The sequence below is a fragment of the Staurois parvus genome, unplaced genomic scaffold (genome assembly GCF_062004578.1).
Source record: "Staurois parvus isolate SC_StPar_1 unplaced genomic scaffold, SC_StPar_1.0 ptg000565l, whole genome shotgun sequence".
NCBI lineage: Eukaryota > Metazoa > Chordata > Amphibia > Anura > Ranidae > Staurois > Staurois parvus.
Window position 1 is genome coordinate 248,076 of NW_028318361.1, and position 18,525 is coordinate 266,600.

Consider the following 18,525-nt stretch of genomic DNA (forward strand, 5'->3'; position numbering starts at 1 on the left):
AATAAAGAAGATGATTACTACGTTTATATGGGCAAATAAGAAACCAAGAATCAGTTACGAGGTCCTGAGTAGAGTAAAAGGGAATGGGGTTTTGGGCTTACCCAACATAAGAAATTACTATCTAGCAGTGACTTTGTCACGAATAGTAGATTGGACATTTAATTCACAAGGGGAAGGATGGGTAAAGATGGAAGGGATTTTAGGTAAGGCACAGTTAGAGAAGATTGTATGGATACCATATAAGTTTTGAGTATATGGGATTATGGGATAGAATGTATAGTCAAAAAGAATGGAAATATAATTCAATATCGACTCCCTTGGTGGGAACAAAGTATTCCCCCCCCCGGGGAAGGATAATATTTTTGGGAAATGAATAAAGGATAAGAACACGCGCTTGAAGGATATATTGAATGATGGGAAATTGAACACTTTTCAAAATTTAAAGAAGAAAAATTATTGATCACATTTGATGAGTGGCGGTACTATCAACTAAACCATTTTGTTTCAAGTCTCCCACAACCACTGAGGACATCGGAGGACATGTATCCATTTGATAAATTGTTAAAAGAAAAAATAACCCCAAAACGTGTCACTTCTAGGATTTATAAGATTCTTATGGCTATGGAAGGAACTGATCCTCTGGGGTTCTTGGAAAAATGGGAAAAGGAGCTTGGAGCATAATTGAATGCACAGCAATGGAATAAAGTTTTCAAATGAACACATGAGGTGACAAATATGAGCACAGTGGAGATGAACTATAAATGTTTAGCTAGATGGTATATTACACCAAACGTAGCTTACAGGCAACAAGTACTGTAGATACTTCACCTCTGTGCTAGAGAGGATGTAGAGAAAGGGGTACAATGGCACATCTATGGTGGGGTTGCCCGAAAATACAGGATTACTGGAGGGAAATAATCCAATACATTCAGGAAATATGTGGGATAACTGTACAGAGAGATCCCTGGAGGTGTTTATTTTATAACTTTGAGCCTTCAGCAAAATTATATAAAAATAGGGTACTTTATCACTTAATTAGGGCAGCTAAGGGTTTTATTCCCAAGTTCTGGCAGGTTGCTGAAGCACCAAGAATTAATGAATGGATAAATAGAGATGAAAATATCTAAAGGATGGAGATGCTATGTCACATGGAGGAGGATAAAATGGAATAGTTCAGGAAAATGTGGTGCAGTTGGTTGAAATGTAAAACCTCTGAAAGATATATGGAACTGGTCAGAATTGAGGGGGAAGTTTAGAAGTCAGGAGAGAGCCTTAATTGTGAATCCGAGAGAGAGCAGTATCAGAGATAGATAGATAGATAGATAGATAGATAGATAATAGATAGATAGATATATAGATAGATAATAGATAGATAGATAGATAGATAGATAGATATATAGATAGATAATAGATAGATAGATAGATAGATAGATAGATAGATGATAGATAGATAGATAGATAGATAGATAGATAGATAGATAGATAGATAGATAATAGATAGATAGATAGATAGATAGATAGATAGATAGATAGATAGATATGAGAAAAGATATAGTTCAGGAAAGAGGATGTGGGGATGTGGATGGGGAAAATAGGTTGGGGGGAGGGTGGAAGGGTGGGTGGGGGTAATATTGGATTGAATGGAAATACGTATGTGTGAAAAGGTGTTGTTCTTTTTGTACTGGAAAATCAAATAAAACTTTAAATTAAAAAAAGGGGGGGAAAATACCTGAAAAAAAAAGAAAAATGCAACCACTAATCTAAGGGCCAGTGAGCTGCAATATATTACATTTTGGGTTTTGGGGTTAGCTATGCCTTAGGAGGCACCTTTCCCTAACCATAGCACCTGCAATGACTGAATATAAATGCAAAGAAACACCTTGAATTACATTACTTTGCAGTTTATTATATGTAAAAGAACAGTAAAAAGTACAGGTTGTGCTCACCAGGGATACAAAATATCTAATATATTGTCCACTCCATTAACCATTCTTGCCGTACAATAAATACAACACAATAAATAGCTCAGATATAAAGCCGGCACCTCTAAGCCAAAAGAGCAGAATATCGGCACTGTACAAAATGAGTAATAATCAGGGCGCATAGCGGCGAGGTTATCCTAGGTAGCGTTATATATGATGCAGCCAATAGCATACACAGAAAATGAAATAGATACAAGATTCCTTCATAACTTCTCTCTGCCGAGAGCATTGGGGTTGACGTTACGTCAAAGCCTCATGGTGCCCGGGATGGTTGGTTCTCGAAGACTTTACATCAGCTTCATCAGGATCCAGGAGGAGATCAGAGCAGACAAAGTCCAAGGCATGGAGAAACCTGGAAGAACACAGAGAAGATATTAGGAATGGAGTGGGAAGGGTTGTCATCTTCCAATGGAAGATCTTCTGTTCAATCCTACATTTTCATTGTAGTTGCAGTCTGATGAAAGCCAACTTTTATACCTGATTGTGACTATGGGAATTTAAAGTAAGTAAGTACCAACATTTTTATAAATCTGAATGCTATAGAGATAGAATTTGAAATCTTGTCAGTCTAATTGATATGGGGCATCATTAGAGAAATTTACCGTCAAAGTGACTTTTACCAAAAAGGAATTGAGGGAAAATCTGCTACATGGACCCAAACAGCAATAAAAAAGCTGGCAGGTTCTTTGACCTTTCTATACTCTACTTAATAAAAAAAATTATTTCTGTCTGTGTTGTTGTTGGAGATTTGCTTTCATTTCTGGTTTGGTAAAACAGTTGCCACTGGGACAGTAAGCAAAGGGAAATTTCACTAACATATCCCAAGATGGCAATAAAAGCCCAAAATGGAGCCTTATCCTTTCCAACTATTTCTGAAGCTGAGAAAAAATGGCTGGATGTACGCATTAATACAGAGACCCCCTCCACTGTAGTTGTGTTGACCACACAGGAAGTGATGAGAAATCTGTCTAGTGAGGGGACAATAAATACCACCAAAAACAACAACATGCTAATATAGGTTAAGCAAAACAAAATCTGTCTAGTGGGGGACAGCAATAAATACCAAAAAAAAAATGTAATACAATATTTGTGTCATGGAGCATTATGTGTTTTCCAAATACAGCACAACAGAAGCTGTTTGCCTTCAGATTGTCTCTTTCTAATTGAAAGTCTCAATCATTGCTAACAACCCTTTAACTTTATGGTTTTATAAAAAAAAAATCAATACATTTTTAGATAAATGTATAACTGTATGCATAGAATTATATGGATAGGTCAAAGTTCTCAGTCAGTGTTAGAATTAGGCAGGTGAGATGGGGGGAAATGGGAAATTTGACATATCTCTATGGAGGAGTTGAATATTTTTGTGGCCAGTAACAGGAATCTGCAAAGGCTGAAAAGGAGACAATATTTTTTGCTGAGCATTTTTTTTAATGCAAGCAGTGTAAGTACCTAAATGTGATCTGGTATCGGCCTTTTGCCATCCCTGTACAGGAGAAAAAGAATGGGAGAGAAGGACAGTGGCTAAGTGGTTAGCACTTCTACCTAGCAGCACTGGGTTCGTTGGTTCAAATCCCAACCATGGCACTACCTACACAATGGGAGCTAAATCGGCCCTAGTATTTGTATGTATGTATGAGAGTTAGGGACCTTCGACTGTAAGCTCCTTGAGGGCGGGGCTGATATGAATGTACAATATATGTGTAAATTGGTTGTGCTATATAAGTACCTGCAATAAAATAATAAGTGAAAGGAAGAAACAGCACAAGGATGGAGTACTAATCATGTGCTGCACACAGAAGTATTTACAAGAAGCATGCGGATAGGAGGAGGGGTAGATGACCTAATCAGTGTGCTACTGCCCAACTGGGGGTGGGGAGAGGACACCGCTGTATTCCTAAGTGTAACAGTAAAAATGGCGTCATCCTCATGGCTGTGCTGCGTGGCAGAGTTGTGTAAATCTCAGGAACAAAAATACAAATCCGTTGGCAGGTAATATGGCTCCCCTATCTGTTATTCATCTGAAAATTTAGATTATTTCCTGGAATTCAGCATTAGCCTCTTTATGCTGGTGGCAGCTGGTGCTTTAAATGGGCCCTGATACCCAAAGGTCGATAGGAGGGTCACCTGATCATGTTGCACTGTGATTTGCTGCACAGTGCTGACATCATCCGGAGCCAATCCTACCAACTGCTGATTATTGGTAGTTGACTGTGAGCTATTGGTAACAGCTCGGTCACAGTCCTGGGGGTGGGGCATATATGCAGGGGATGGATGTTGAGGTCCACCTGCCCTTCCCCCACATATAAGGGTGTTGTTGCTATAAATGGGTTGAACATGTTTAACTACAACTCTTTAAACCATGAGAAGTCTCAATGTAAGAATTTACTTACCGCTAGCAGAACTGACATCTATATCGTAAGACTTATCAGCTGGAAATAAAGAAAAACATTTCTGTTAATTGGAGACCTCAACAGGGCTGAGACTCATTCTTCTGGATATATCGTATGACATTCACATTCACTGGAGGCTGAAATAATTGTGTTGTGTTCACCGTAGACGTTGAAGCATTTGTAAGCCCCGACAATAAACCCAAACAATGGGCAATTTGTTCACTTTTTTATCTTTTAAATATACGGGACACACTCAGCAAGAAAACATTTTTTTTTATTATGACAGTGAAGGGTTAGAATCTCTGCACGTTTTATTGATTTGTCCCCTCTGGGACATTTCTCCATCCTTCCTGGTCAGGTGACAGGAGTCAGACAGAATGGGAAGTGAGAGGTATTCCCACAAAGGGAACAAAGACAGCAGATAATACTTGACAAAAGCTTTAACCCTTTTCCCACATTACCCCAAAAAAATATTTTTGTCTTTAATATATGTGACTGAAGGAACACGGAAAATTACTGTAACAAAACTGAACCTGAGATGACTTACCTGCATTCAGATAGATACCGGTTCTTCCTGCAATGTTCTTGGAAACACCTGATCTGGAGCCGCAGGTCTGTAAGGAAATAAAAGTAATTCAACAGAAATTCCAGACAAGTGAAATCGATGAAGGAACTGCAAATTGTATCCAAGAAACACCACAGCTATGCTAAAGTCACGTCCCCTTCATGTTCCTTTATCTGTGTTATCCCCACAATGGAAACAGTGGAGGATGCGGGCGCACCAAGTTCTTCCATCACTCCAATGGTGAGACTTCCCTGGAATAGTTTGCATTTCCCCTCCACATTGGTTTCAGTCACTCTAAGCCATATTCCTCAATCACCTATTTATTCTACATTGTATCGGGGCAGCATGGCACCATCCATTGTCTTCATTAGGAATGAGCATGAAACCATCCATTGTCTTTGTTAGAAATGAGCATGAAACCATCAGTGATCTTTGTTAGGAATGAGCATGACACCATCAGTGGTCTTTGTTAGGTATGAGCATGACACCATCAATTGTCTTTGTTAGGAATGAGCATGACACCATCAGTGGTCTTTTTTAGGAATGAGCATGACAATATCAGTCGTCTTTGTTAGGAATGAGCATGAAACCATCAGTCGTCTTTGTTAGGAATGAGCATGAAACCATCATTTGTCTTTGTTGGGGATGGCCATCAATCATCTTTGTTAGAGTTTAAACCAAACCCTAGCTCATCCCACGTTATGGCTGCAGCAGATGGGCAGAACTGTGAATTCTGGTGGTGGTATCTCAATATCAGTAGCCAGCATATGATTTAATTTGCCACATTTGTGCGGAGTTGGCCATTAATTCAGGTAATGTGCTCTTTACACACAGCAATGTTCTTCCTGCTTGGTTAGCAGCAGCAGATCTGGTACTCAGGAGGGAAGCTGACATCTTTATGCTTGGAGTTTATTTATTTGTTTTTTATATTTTTGGTTCATAAACACCTCTATGCATCTTAATAAGGCCATGTAATGATCAGAAAGCCAACTGTGGACATTTGGGCAGCACAGTGGATTGATGGTTAGCACTCTTGCCTTGCAGCACTGGGGATCTTAACCTCCCAGCCAGGACACTAACTGCATGGAGTTTGCATGTTATGTTTGTGTGGGTTTCTTCCAATGACATGCTGGTTGGATTGTTGGCCAGAAACTATAGATCCCCTTACAACACAAAAACCTCACAACAACAATTCATCCACCATAGCAACAACAGACGCCCTTCGGTAGCAATATATTTGTCAGCAGCCAACAGCAATAAACCCCCACAACTAAATACCCCCAACAACAATAGATCCTACCCAGCAGCAATAGATCCTCCCCAGTAACAATATAGCCCCTAGCAACAATTGACCCCCTTAGCAACAAAATACTTCTACTTCCCTGCACTCCTTGCCCTTACAATCATTCTATGCTGAAGGTGCCAGAACTGCGTTCCCGTTGAAGAAAAGCCCCGGTTCCTAATATGTGGGTATGGCTAATGAAGCCCTGACTGCTCCTTCAGGCACAGAGATCACAGAACATCCTCTATGTGTACGTTGAGTCTTACCACGGTGCAATCATCAGTGCAGAGTCTAAGTTCAGCATAGAGATAGACGTTGTTAGAACTGGCGATCTTGAAGACTTTCATTGCAAACAGAGCTTCATTGCTGAGTCCATTGCTAGTCACTGTTAGCTGGTCAGAAGATATTTCACTAGATGGGCACCTGGATACAGAAACCTTTCATCAGCTTTCAGTTACTGTAATCTAAAGATTAGAACACAATACTGGTACATACTAATAGAGCTGATCAATATATGGGGTATATACTGTATAAATACATATATCTGTTATAGATGAACAATACATGGCATGTCTTCATTATGTTACATGTATACTGTATTATAGCTGGATGGATGATTTCAGGCACGTGTTCATTATTATTGTTTCTGATACTTAGCATTAAAGTCTCCAATGTATTGCGCTCTGTTAAAATACAACATTCATCCTTTTCATCCAATGCATTGCTGTGAACTGGCCTATTGGAAACTATGGATTGTCAATGCGTAGAGCCTTGCCTTGAGCAAAGCAGCCCATCACAGGTGGTGCAAAGGGGTCCTTCAATGGAAGACACATCAGGAAAAAAGGCAAGTGTTACTTCAAACCTGAAGTTTTGTATCATTTTAAAAGAGCTCTGTAGTTGTAACCTTTTCTTATAATCAATGAATAGTATGGGAAAGGGTTAGATCCTCTGGTGGGTATTCATTGCTTGGTGCCTAAAGCAGCTGGGAAAGCCATGCCTAAAGATTGTTAGATCTTTCACCAATCACCATCCTATTGAGTCCAGTCCTTCTCCATATACCTAAGTACCTGAAGCGCTGATGAAGGCGGACTGCTTAATACCCTCAAATACGTTGGCTTTTTGTCTTTTTTCTCCTTCTACACCTAGTCCCTTCTCAAGGTTTGTATTGCTGCCTGAAGAAATATTCCCCCTCATTTCCTGTCCTGGTGACACACAAATACAAGGACATGAATTGATGTAAAATCTCTCCAGTGGGGACATGAAGGGCAAGCGGAGTGGTGAAGAGAAAGAACCTCTCACCTGGTTTGTATTGCTGTCTGTGTTCTACTGTCTTGATGACTCCATCTCCTTAATTCTAGACCTGGTGTCACCAGCATGGAACAGGAAGCTGAAAGTGCCTCAAAGGAGCCACGGACACCTTACAAGGGCAGTGGCATCCCTAGGTGGGTGCGGGAGTTCGCACCGCACCGGGTGACACCTATCTCAGGGGGTGACACCAAAAATAGTAAAGGAAGCCGACGATCCCCGCAAGATGGATCGGTTCTGCGTTAACAAGTGGTGTCACCCCTCCAGAGGTGGGCGGTCCCTGTCATGCACACACAGCCTGGCTCTTCCCCTCCCTGTGTCCCCGTGGCACCCCCCCGGACCGGTGTTGCAAGATCAGTTAACCCCATATAGGTTGCAAGTCAACGATCAAAGCAAGATGTATCAGAGTCCGATCCATTATGCTCCCCATTCCGCAGATCCGATCCATACTGTGGGGATCATCGGCTTGCAACCTATATGGAGTTAACTGATCTTGCAACACTGGTCTGGGGGGTGCGACAGGGACACAGGTAGGGGAAGAGCCAGGCTGTGTGTGCACGACTGTCAGGGACTGCCCACCTGTGATGGGCTGACACCATGTGTTACCGCACCGGGTGACACCAAGCCTAGGGATGCCCCTGTACAATGGTTCTAACCTTTCCCCAACTCTATCCAAAACTGAAATAAAAAAAGTCTGAGTGGCTTTAAAGACGAACTGTGGAATTATTTGACTTTAAAAAGTTGTCTTGTGTAGATCAGTTCAGAACTTCATGCCAACACTACAACAACCTACCTCCTAAGGTGATATATTGTTCTGGGCATTTAGTGAATTTTTTCTGTAGTCCAAGTGTGCAAAGAACACGCAGAGCTACTAACCTGTGTACTGCGTACTTACCCGTCCTGAAGAAGATAGTATTTGGTGTCGCTTGAGTTGGTAGGAGAGGCATAAAGATTCACCACTGAGAGGTTGAAGGTTTTGGAATCCAGATCTGGTACGACCACTGAGATGTAGATAATATCTTCCACTGTCAGGGGGTCAGTCTCTGAGAGAAGGGTCGTAAACTGATCTTTATAGGCCATCATTAAGGCTACATAACTTGCATCTGCTGTAGTGCCGTTTATTACTGTGCTCCTGGAAAATAAACACAATAAAAGGTTACCTACCTAGAACCCCTTGTAGGTAAGTGGCCATGCGTCTATATTATTATACAGAGAGGACGCAGAACTGACATTAATTGCACTGAGGATAAAGAAAGAGCAAACCTATTAAATACCCCCCTCAGCTCCGTGTATACTGATGGAAGCGGTGAAACTGCTACAACTACAATTGCAAATGCACCACAAAGGTTTAAAATGAATCTGCTTAAGAATTAGACCAATAAAGATCATTTAAAAGAGATGTATGCTCAAAACGTTTTTTTGTTCATACTTCTTCTGTGGGTCATAGCAGTGCACTTTCTATTGCTCCCCTGGGACCCAGATTCAGCTAATGGTGGGCTTTTGTCAGATGACACGGCAGAGCTGCTCCAGGATCTGGAAGGATCCCAGCAATATTGTTGGGATCCACCTGGCTGCCTGATTGACAGCTGGGCCTGGCTGAGCGTCAGAGGCAGCAACACCCACTCCTTTCCTAGCCTAGCCTAGCTCTCTAGTAAGTGCTGGAGGGGCAGAGTGGAGAGTGGTGACTGACAGTCACCGCTCTTTGCTCCAAGAAGACCGAGAAACGAGAGATCAGCAGTCATTTGGTTGCTCATTTTTGGTTTTAGAGCAGACATGGAGCAACTGCAGAATTACACCAATACTGCAGCATAGAGGTATGTATATTTGTTTTTTTAAATCCATACTGGGACCCAGATTCAGCTAATAGCGGGTTTTTGTTAGATGACATGGCAGAGCCACCCAGGATCTGGAAGGATCCCAACAATATTGTCTGATTGACAGCTGAGCCTGGCTGAGAGCCAGCTGCACCCACTCCTTTACCCACCTAGATCTCTAGTAAGTGCTAGAGGAACAGAGTGGAGAGTGGTGACTGACAGTCACCACTCTTTGCTCCAAGGAGACCGAGAGTCAGTTGATTGCACATTTTTTGGTTTTAGAGCAGACATTGGGCAACTGCAGCATAGAGGTTAATATGTTTGTTTGTTTTTTTAAATCTGTACTTCTTTCAATTACCTTGTCAGATTGGAAAACAAATTGAGACTAAATGTACCTGCAATAAAAAAGTTTTCATACTCCACCGGACTCTTCAGTATTCAACATTTCTGGAAGTGCACCTGAGTCTCCCAGCACATGCCATGGTTCCTTCTTTGGCCCCAATGTCAATGTAGGACTTAGCAGTGTTGTAGGGTGAGGTGGAAGGAACCCAGCAATGTGGCGGGGGGGACAAACAAGCATTCAATGCCAAAGAGTCTCATGGAGGCTGCAGCACTGAAGCAGAAGGAAGGGAGGAGACACGGGGTATAAAGACTCTTCTATTGCAGAGACATTTCCTCTGAATTTAACAGGGCGGCTTGGAAGCACTTGGCCCAGATGGCTTACACCCATGTGTCCTCCGAGAGTTGAGCTCAGTTATATCTAAGCTTTTGTTTCCAAATCAGTAAGTTCAGTTTAGTGTCTTTGCTAAGAAACAGATTGAGCTCTTTAATTAGTAACCACAGACCTGCGAGTTTAACATCTACTGTTGGGAAGGTATTTGAAGGTTTGCTTCAAGTGGAACTTTACCGATAGCTACTTGATAAAAAATTATGTTCTTTAGAGAAATACATTCTACATTATTAATGATGCTACAAAAATTAGTGTGTGCTGTGATTTGCCTCTGGTTTCTGCTTACTGGAGGCTGCCATTTTGACGAAGCCCAGAGCCCCTGAGCAGCAGGATGTCAGCAGATCGGCCTCTTGTGGCTCTGATTTTAGGCACAGTGCTGCAAATTAGAGAGCAACTGAGCATGTGCAGAGCAGGGTGAGGCAGTGTATTACTGGATTTTAAACAGTACAGGTAGTTGTTTTTAATGTTTTCCATGGCTATACCTGCAAAAGGGGCCAGCCTGGAGTGATCTAGCAGGGCTTAGTTTTCTGACTAAAGTTCTATTTTAACCCCTTGACACCGACGTCACACAAATATCAGCCCTCACAGAACTGGGCTTTTTTCCGTGGGGCCGCCTATTTCCGTACCTGTCTTTCTACTGGGAGCGCCTCACACAGCGCAGCCAGCACAAAGACCGCGGTGTCACTGAGAACCCCGGGTCTCATTCTAATGATCAGGACCTGGGACTCCCGATTCCAGGTCACATGATTACAGTGATAGCCTCTGATTGGCTATCACAGTGATCAGTCCCTGTACAGGCCAGCCCCCTTTTTTTTCTTCTCTCTAACTCCTGGCATAGAGGGGAAAAATGTTTGTATAAAAAAAAAAAAGATAAATATTACAAAATTAAATATTTTGGGCCAGTTTTCCTCTGTTGATAAAAAAAAAAATCAGGAGATATCCATTACTATTTAACATCAAAAGCCCGATTCGTCCTGAAAAAAAATATAATCTACCTGGATGTACGAAGTAGTTGTGATGATATGGACGGTTTTACTAACACAGGTCAATGTTGCAAAATTGTGCTTAGGCATTAGGATTTGTTTCACCCTCAGGCATGAAGGGGTTAAGGACCGCTTACACAAGAGTATCTCATAAGAGACAATCAGCATGGATTCCTGAAAGACCAACATCATGTAATAATAATTACCCGAGTACTGGGTGCAGGGGCACAATAAGGCTGACATTCGAAGACAGCGGGTAAGAGCAGGAGACATTCATGGCAGCGTCATTGGCTATTCGGATCGGATCCGTCTCGGCAAATATATACAGCTGATTTGTGTATGTGATATTGGTTTTGCTTACCTGTAGAGAGAGGAAGAACACAAGTCATTAGACGAGGTCAGAAAACTCCCCGCCATACAGTGATCTGCACATTATCCAATAGTTACTATTAATATCAGTGTATTCTCTGACCGGTCAAAAAGGAAGTCTCCAGATTTGTTAAAGCAGAACTCCAGCCCAGGGGCGGACTGACCATTTGGAAACTCGGGCACTGCCTGAGAGCCCGAGGTCAGTAGGGGGCCCCATGAGATGCCCCTGGTACCTTTTTCATATGCTTTTTTGAGTTTGGGCAAGGACACAGGGGCCCCATGATCCCCTATTGCCCGGGGGCCCCATGAGTTGTCAGTCCGCCCCTGCTCCAGCCCAAGCCAAATAAATCAAAATGAATAGCCTACAGATAAAATAAGAAAAGTTACTTTTACTGCAATATTCAACTTTGATGCAGAGAATTTTTTTTGCCAATTGATGTGCTCAGTCTGATGACCAGTATCATTCAACCCATTTTCTCTGAGCCCAGGTCCCCCCAACCTGGGACTGGACAGTGAATAGTACAGACATGGAGGATCTGGTGGAAGTGACCAGGTACACCAGGTAAGTGTTTGAGGACAGGGGGGTTGTAACTGTATTGGGGTATTTGTTTCATCAGTGTTGTGAATCCATTAGGATAGAAAAAAAAAATGCTCCGGGTTTGTGCTGCTTTCATTTGTTCTGCTGAGCCTGGATGAAAATGTAAAACAAAAACTATGTAGAGGGTAAAACACTCTTCTGGGGACAAAGACAACAACAAAAAACATAACAATGGTTCTAAGCCTTCTCTACTCCAATAAACTGTTACTAAACCCCAACAGTACAATCAGTCTGTAGATGCCATAAAGCATGCTTGGTATACTTATTGTGGAACCTAAGGGGTTAATCCTGCACATTGTGAAAGAAGAATGTTTGATCCTGTCTTCTCTGATCCTCCCCTTCTTTTACTGTCCCCAGTCTATCTGCTGATAGTACAGAGCTCCAGGAGTCACTCTGCACATGCTCAGTTTGCTGTGTATTGCTAGAGAGTTTTCTTTTTTCTTTGGGAGGGTGCATGTGATCAGCACAGGGCCAATCAGCACTGTCCAGACAGAGAGTCAGTGTATTCTCTGACAGGACAAAGAGGAAGTCTCCAGTTTTGTTAAAGCAGAACTCCAGCCCAAAACAGCTAAATAAAAATGAATTGCCCACAGATAAAAAAAGAAAAGGGACTTTTAACTTGCAGCCTCATAGGACAGTCAGAGCAGAATGAAAACTCCTCCTACAAGTTTTAACCAGTGCTCAGCTGGACACTGACAGACGTCACAAGACTGCTATATACTGCTGATGAGAAAAGGTATTTAGCAGTTTATATTTAAGTCCGGGGAAAGGGATGTAGTGAATGCGGGTTCCGGGGAGTGTGGATATAGTGAATGCGGGGTCCGGGGAGACCAGATATAGTGAATGCAGAGTCCGGGAGAGTGGATATAGTGAATGCCGGGTATGGGGAGACCGGATATAGTGAATGCGGGGTCCGGGGAGAGCGGATATAGTGAATGCGGGGTCCGGGGAGAGCGGATATAGTGAATGCGGGGTCCGAGGAGACCAGATATAGTGAATGCTGGGTCCGGGGAGAGCGGATATAGTGAATGCAGGGTCCGGGGAGAGCGGATATAGTGAATGCCGGGTATGGGGAGAGCGGATATAGTGAATGCCGGGTACGGGGAGAGCGGATATAGTGAATGCGGGGTCTGGGGAGAGCGGATATAGTGAATGCGGGGTCCGGGGAGAGTGGATATAGTGTATACGGGGTCCGGGGAGAGCGGATATAGTGTATGCGGGGTCCGGGGAGAGCGGATATAGTGAATGCGGGGTCTGGGGAGAGCGGATATAGTGAATGCATGGTCCGGGGAGAGCGGATATAGTAAATGCAGGGTCCGGGGAGAGCGGATATAGTGAATGCAAGGTCTGGGGAGACCAGATATAGTGAACGCGGGGTCCGGGGAGAGGGGATATAGTGAATGCGGGGTCCGGGGAGAGCAGATATAGTGAATGCGGGGTCTGGGGAGAGCGGATATAGTGAATGCGGGGTCCGGGGAGAGCAGATATAGTGAATGCGGGGTCCGGGGAGAGGGGATATAGTGAATACGGGGTCTGGGGAGACCAGATATACTGCATGCTGGGTCCGGGGAGAGCGGATATAGTGAATGCGGGGTCCGGGGAGAGCGGATATAGTGAATGCGGGGTCCGGGGAGAGCGGATATAGTGAATGCGGGGTCCGGGGAGAGCGGATATAGTGAATGCGGGGTCCGGGGAGAGCGGATATAGTGAATGCGGGGTCCGGGGAGCGGATATAGTGAATGCGGGGTCCGGGGAGAGCGGATATAGTGAATGCGGGGTCCGGGGAGAGCGGATATAGTGAATGCGGGGTCCGGGGAGAGCGGATATAGTGAATGCGGGGTCCGGGGAGAGCGGATATAGTGAATGCAGGGTCCGGGGAGACCAGATATAGTGAATGCGGGGTCCGGGGAGAGCGGATATAGTGAATGCGGGGTCCGGGGAGAGCGGATATAGTGAATGCGGGGTCCGGGGAGAGCGGATATAGTGAATGCGGGGTCCGGGGAGAGCGGATATAGTGAATGCGGGGTCTGGGGAGAGCGGATACAGTGAATGCGGGGTCCGGGGAGACCAGATATAGTGAATGTAGAGTTCTGGGTTTAGTAACACTTTAAGTTCCTAAAACATAACATTTTTATCTATACATACTTTAATGTATCTGTTTTTACTTCTCTTATATAACAGTCAGCCCGTGTCAGGAGAACTTACCACAGCTCCAGTGTTACAGTCCGAGGTCGTCAATGGATGATGAAGGGTCATCTGCGATATTCCATCCACAACCTTCCTTACTGCGAAACACCCGTTGTCTGTGCTGTTCAGCCTTATATTGGATGTATTATACCCATGTGCTTCCAACCAACATTTTGGCACTTGTATATTGAACTTTGCTCCAGTACAAGTAAAATTTGGAGATGGTTTGCTTCCTGTAAAAAGAGTAAATTCATTCAGCATTTCTGAGATGAGAAGGTGACGGTGACATACTTGATGTACATTATACACTATAGGGGTTTCTATATATACCCACTTTAGGGTGGCAGGAGTGACCAGGGACTGGGGAGAAAGCAGCAATAGAGTCAGAGTTAAAGACAAATTAAACTTCCAGTTTACATACAGTACAGACTGTTCATAGTCAATGCACCCCTTTTCCATACATTGGTGGTCAGTGTAGTGCCAACCAGGGCTTTTTTTCAGTGGGAACGTGGGGAAACGCCAATCCAGCACCTCCAGCACTGAATTTATGTAATGGCAAGGGGTGCTGGGGTGTGCTAAAAAAAAAGTAAATGTATTCAACATTTCTGATATGAAAAGGTGACAGTGATGTGCTTGATGTACATTATACACCATAGGAGGTTTTCTATATATACCCAATGTAGGGTGGCATGAGTGACCAGGGACTGGGGAGAAAGCTGCCAGAGAGTCAAAGAGCTAAAGGACAATTAAACTTTCAGTGTACATACAGTACATTGACTGTTGGTGGTCAGTGTAGCCCCCCTTACATTGGTGATCAGTGTAGTCCCCCTTACATTGGTGGTCAGTATATTGCCCCCTTATATTGGTAATCAGTGTAATGCTCCCTTACATTGATGGTCAGTGTAGTGCCCCCTTACATTGGTGGTCAGTGTAGTGCCCCTTACATTGGTGGTCAGTGTAGTGCCCCCTTACATTGGTGGTCAGTGTGGTGCATCCTTACATTGATGGTCAGTGCTGTGCATCCTTACATTGGTGGTCATTGTAGTGTTCCCCTTACATTGGCCGTCAGTGTATTGCCCCCTTACATTGATGGTTGGTGTAGTTCCCCCTTACATTGGTGGTCATTGTAGTGATCCCCTTACATTGATGGTCAGTGTAGTGCTCCCTTACATTGGTGGTCAGTGTAGTGCCTCCTTACATTGGTGGTTAGTGTATGTAGTGCTCCCCTTACATTGGTGGTCAATGTAGTTACTCCCCCCCCCCCCAGATTGGTGGCCAGTTTAAGGTTCCGTCTGAACCACCCAAGTAGCTTGTCTTTTCAGACATTTGGATCCCAGTGACAACATTGACTATATTTGGTCATATCCGTAGACCGTCATTGATGTCACCTGGGAGACCCCGCCTTTTGTATACATCATCTGTCCCCCCCCCCCCGACCTATCATTTAGCGGGAGTGAAGCAACTAGAATAAACTTATCTCAGAGGAAGAATTTGCTCAACGAACCCAAACCAACCTGTGGAGGAACCTTACGGTTCTGCAGAACTCGGGTTCATCAAGTCTGCTTTAGAGAGCACACAGGAGTCATTTACCAGTTGATGACTCTTTTCAGGATTTCCCGGATACAGACCTCCCTAAGCCACAAATCTGGGTGCAAACAGTGATTGTGTCTTTGGGAACACGATAAGCCGACTTCAGTTGGGTCTTGCTATGGTCTCCTGACTCCATATTACGCACAGCAATCCCAGTTTGTATGTTTATCTGCAGACAGTCAGATTATTCCTGTACTCTCCACCACTCATGTTCAGGAAGTCGGGGGGCTCATTCACACCAGGGCACTCCATTGCGGTTCATTTAGAATCCTGATGTAAAGTGACCATTGCACCTTCCCACTATTTAATGTGTGCTACATGCACCTCATATGGTTTATTCATAGAAATACATTTTATTTCATAAATTCAATATTTGATTTCAAAAGGCTCCCATTCTGACCATATTATATCATACCATACCTGTGTTGTTAAAGAGACTTGTATTGCACACGCAGGCAGTACTAATGTCACAATACTCTTCAGGAGCACAGAAATCACTTCCACAGGGTACAGACGCAGCCACTGGAGAGACAGAAAAACATTAAAGTGCGCCCTGTGTTCCTGTGTGGAAGTCTAAACAGGTCTCATATCAAGCTACTATGTGACACAAGGATCACAACAGTTCAAATACATCAGCGATAATGTCTAGTTTTTTTCAAAGTTCTCCACAGCAATCCAATGATTGTCCAACCGCTGCAACTTGTACCCGAGTGTTCCAATATACAAACGTCTACCAAAAGTGTTACAATTCATAAACAAAGTGCTCCACAACCCTCTTCCCTGCGTTGTAGTCACCCGTGTTCCTGAATAAGGCGAGGTTCACATATATGTAGGTGCCGGAATTTGTGTAAATCACACGCATTCCTGCACCCTCAGGCAAACCACGCTGATATTCAGCAGATACGCGGGGCTGCCATTCATTCCTAATCTGTTTTGTTATCTGTTGATCCTGCCAGAAATCCAATGCTCTCCTGTGGACTCTGCAGTCTTATCTCATACAGGGTTATCAGTCCTGTTAGGTCAGTTTATTGCCCCTTCCTCCTATCTTACACAGATGAGGAAAGGGGGAAGGATTTTGTAGTCCTATGGCACTGCTTGTTCATAGATACAATATGGAGAGTGGGCGATGTTACAGGAAGGCTGGCAGGATCACCAAGTGAAAACATGTGAAAAAAAGTCTAAAAAAAGAAAACTAATGCAGCCTCCACTAAGAACCAGCAAGCTGCAATATATTACATTATTATTTAGATTTAGTTTAGATACATTTAAATCAGAGAATTGATCTCCCTCATTCCTTCTCTGTCCATCTGCCCTTCCCCAATTGTGCCATCTAATTTCTGGGAACTATCGCTGTCTCTGTATTTCAGATGTGTTATTATAGGAGAAAAGGACATCAACTTCACTCACCCGCCATGGCAGCGCACAATACAGAGAGCAGCAGTGTTGTCTTCATGGTTATCAGGGACCCTGGAAAATACATCCAGTATGAGCAACCAAATTTGTGATTGAGCAAAAATCAGAAAAAAAGAAAAAACAGAAAGAAAAATAAAAAAAGAAAAAGTCCTGCAGAGTTTTGCTTTATTTTATATATAGTTTTTTCCATTAAAACCCAAAATAAATACAATGGAAAAAGTAACGTCCATATATGTTACAATATTCATGATCTTTATTGACTATGTAACATACTAGACTTATATATATAGATTTATAACTATAAATATACAATAAGATTCAAGCCAGTAAAGTAATACAGTAAAACCCAAAATAAAACAAAATAAATACAATCAAACAAACAAACAAACAACAAACATCCATATATTTTACGATATTCATTATTTTTATTGACTACGTAACATACCAGACCTAACAATATTTGATAAAAAATTATTTCATATATATATATATATATATATATATATATATATATAAAATTATTATTCTTATTATGAAGAAGAGGAAGAGAAATAATTTATAACGTGAAAAAAAGAATAAGATTCAAACCTGTAGAGCAATACAGCAAAACACACAGTAAAACAATATAAATACAAAGAAAGATAAAACATTCATATATGTTACAATATTCATTATTTTTATTTTCTAGGAAAAAACAATAAGATTCAAACCATTAGAGAAATACGGTGAGCTCTGGTTCACACTGAATGCGACTTTGATATCACGCTGCTTCACATAAAGTAGCGCAATTACAAAGCCGCAGATCAGTGAATTATCTTGATAACCAACCAGCATTCTGAAAATACAGAGTCACCAATGGCAATCTCCATCGTTCTCCCATGACATCCCCTCCCATCATGGAGATTGTACAGCTTTAGAAAATGACAATTGTATCCTTATTGTCTGCTATCAGTTGTAAATGACTTAGGAATTGTATACTAACCGATAAATGTGGTTTTCAAACGTCCCAGGTCTTCACGAAACTTCCAGCAACTTGATGATCTTCCAACAAGTGCGCAAAGTTCGTTGTCGGTTGAGCTTTGCTACCTTTAGGAGAGGCAGTTGGATGTTGGAGGGGATCTGTGGACAATTACCGATCTCTCAGCTTCTTATATACTCATTGGTCCAGATGGAATGCTATACGTCTACCTTGTGAAGAACGTAGAAGGTTGGGTGACGTTAGAGTACATGGGCCTCACTCAGGCAGGATTTAGCCCCGAGCTGTCTCGATATAACTCTAAAACAATTCTTATTGGCAGAAATATTTTTCTGGAG

At 42.7% G+C, this 18,525-nt stretch overlaps 1 protein-coding gene across 1 annotated transcript; it reads right to left on the minus strand.

Moving 5' to 3' along the window:
* Positions 1-1,885: 1,885 nt before the first annotated feature.
* LOC149450676 (uromodulin-like) lies at positions 1,886-18,346 on the minus strand. The gene is made up of 10 exons (XM_089691619.1): positions 18,194-18,346; positions 17,206-17,265; positions 16,219-16,320; positions 14,227-14,441; positions 11,261-11,415; positions 8,423-8,659; positions 6,489-6,645; positions 4,923-4,989; positions 4,376-4,414; positions 1,886-2,334 (listed from the first exon to the last, which is right to left on the minus strand). The coding sequence occupies exons 2-10, from the start codon at positions 17,249-17,251 to the stop codon at positions 2,270-2,272; spliced, it is 1,083 nt and encodes a 360-aa protein (XP_089547745.1). The 5' UTR covers positions 17,252-17,265; positions 18,194-18,346; the 3' UTR covers positions 1,886-2,269.
* Between the last annotated feature and the right edge of the window lie 179 nt (positions 18,347-18,525).

What these genes read in the sequence shown, in the direction of transcription:
- LOC149450676 (XM_089691619.1), bottom strand. Translation starts at nt 17,251, where the DNA reads ATGAAGACAACACTGCTGCTCTCTGTATTGTGCGCTGCCATGGCGG. An exon ending in CCCCTGCACCCAGTACTCGG is followed by an intron (nt 8,660 to 11,260) that starts GTAATTATTATT and finishes TTTATTTTCCAG; the next exon opens with GAGCACAGTAATAAACGGCA. An exon ending in AGATGTCAGTTCTGCTAGCG is followed by an intron (nt 2,335 to 4,375) that starts GTAAGTAAATTC and finishes GTGTTCTTCCAG; the next exon opens with GTTTCTCCATGCCTTGGACT.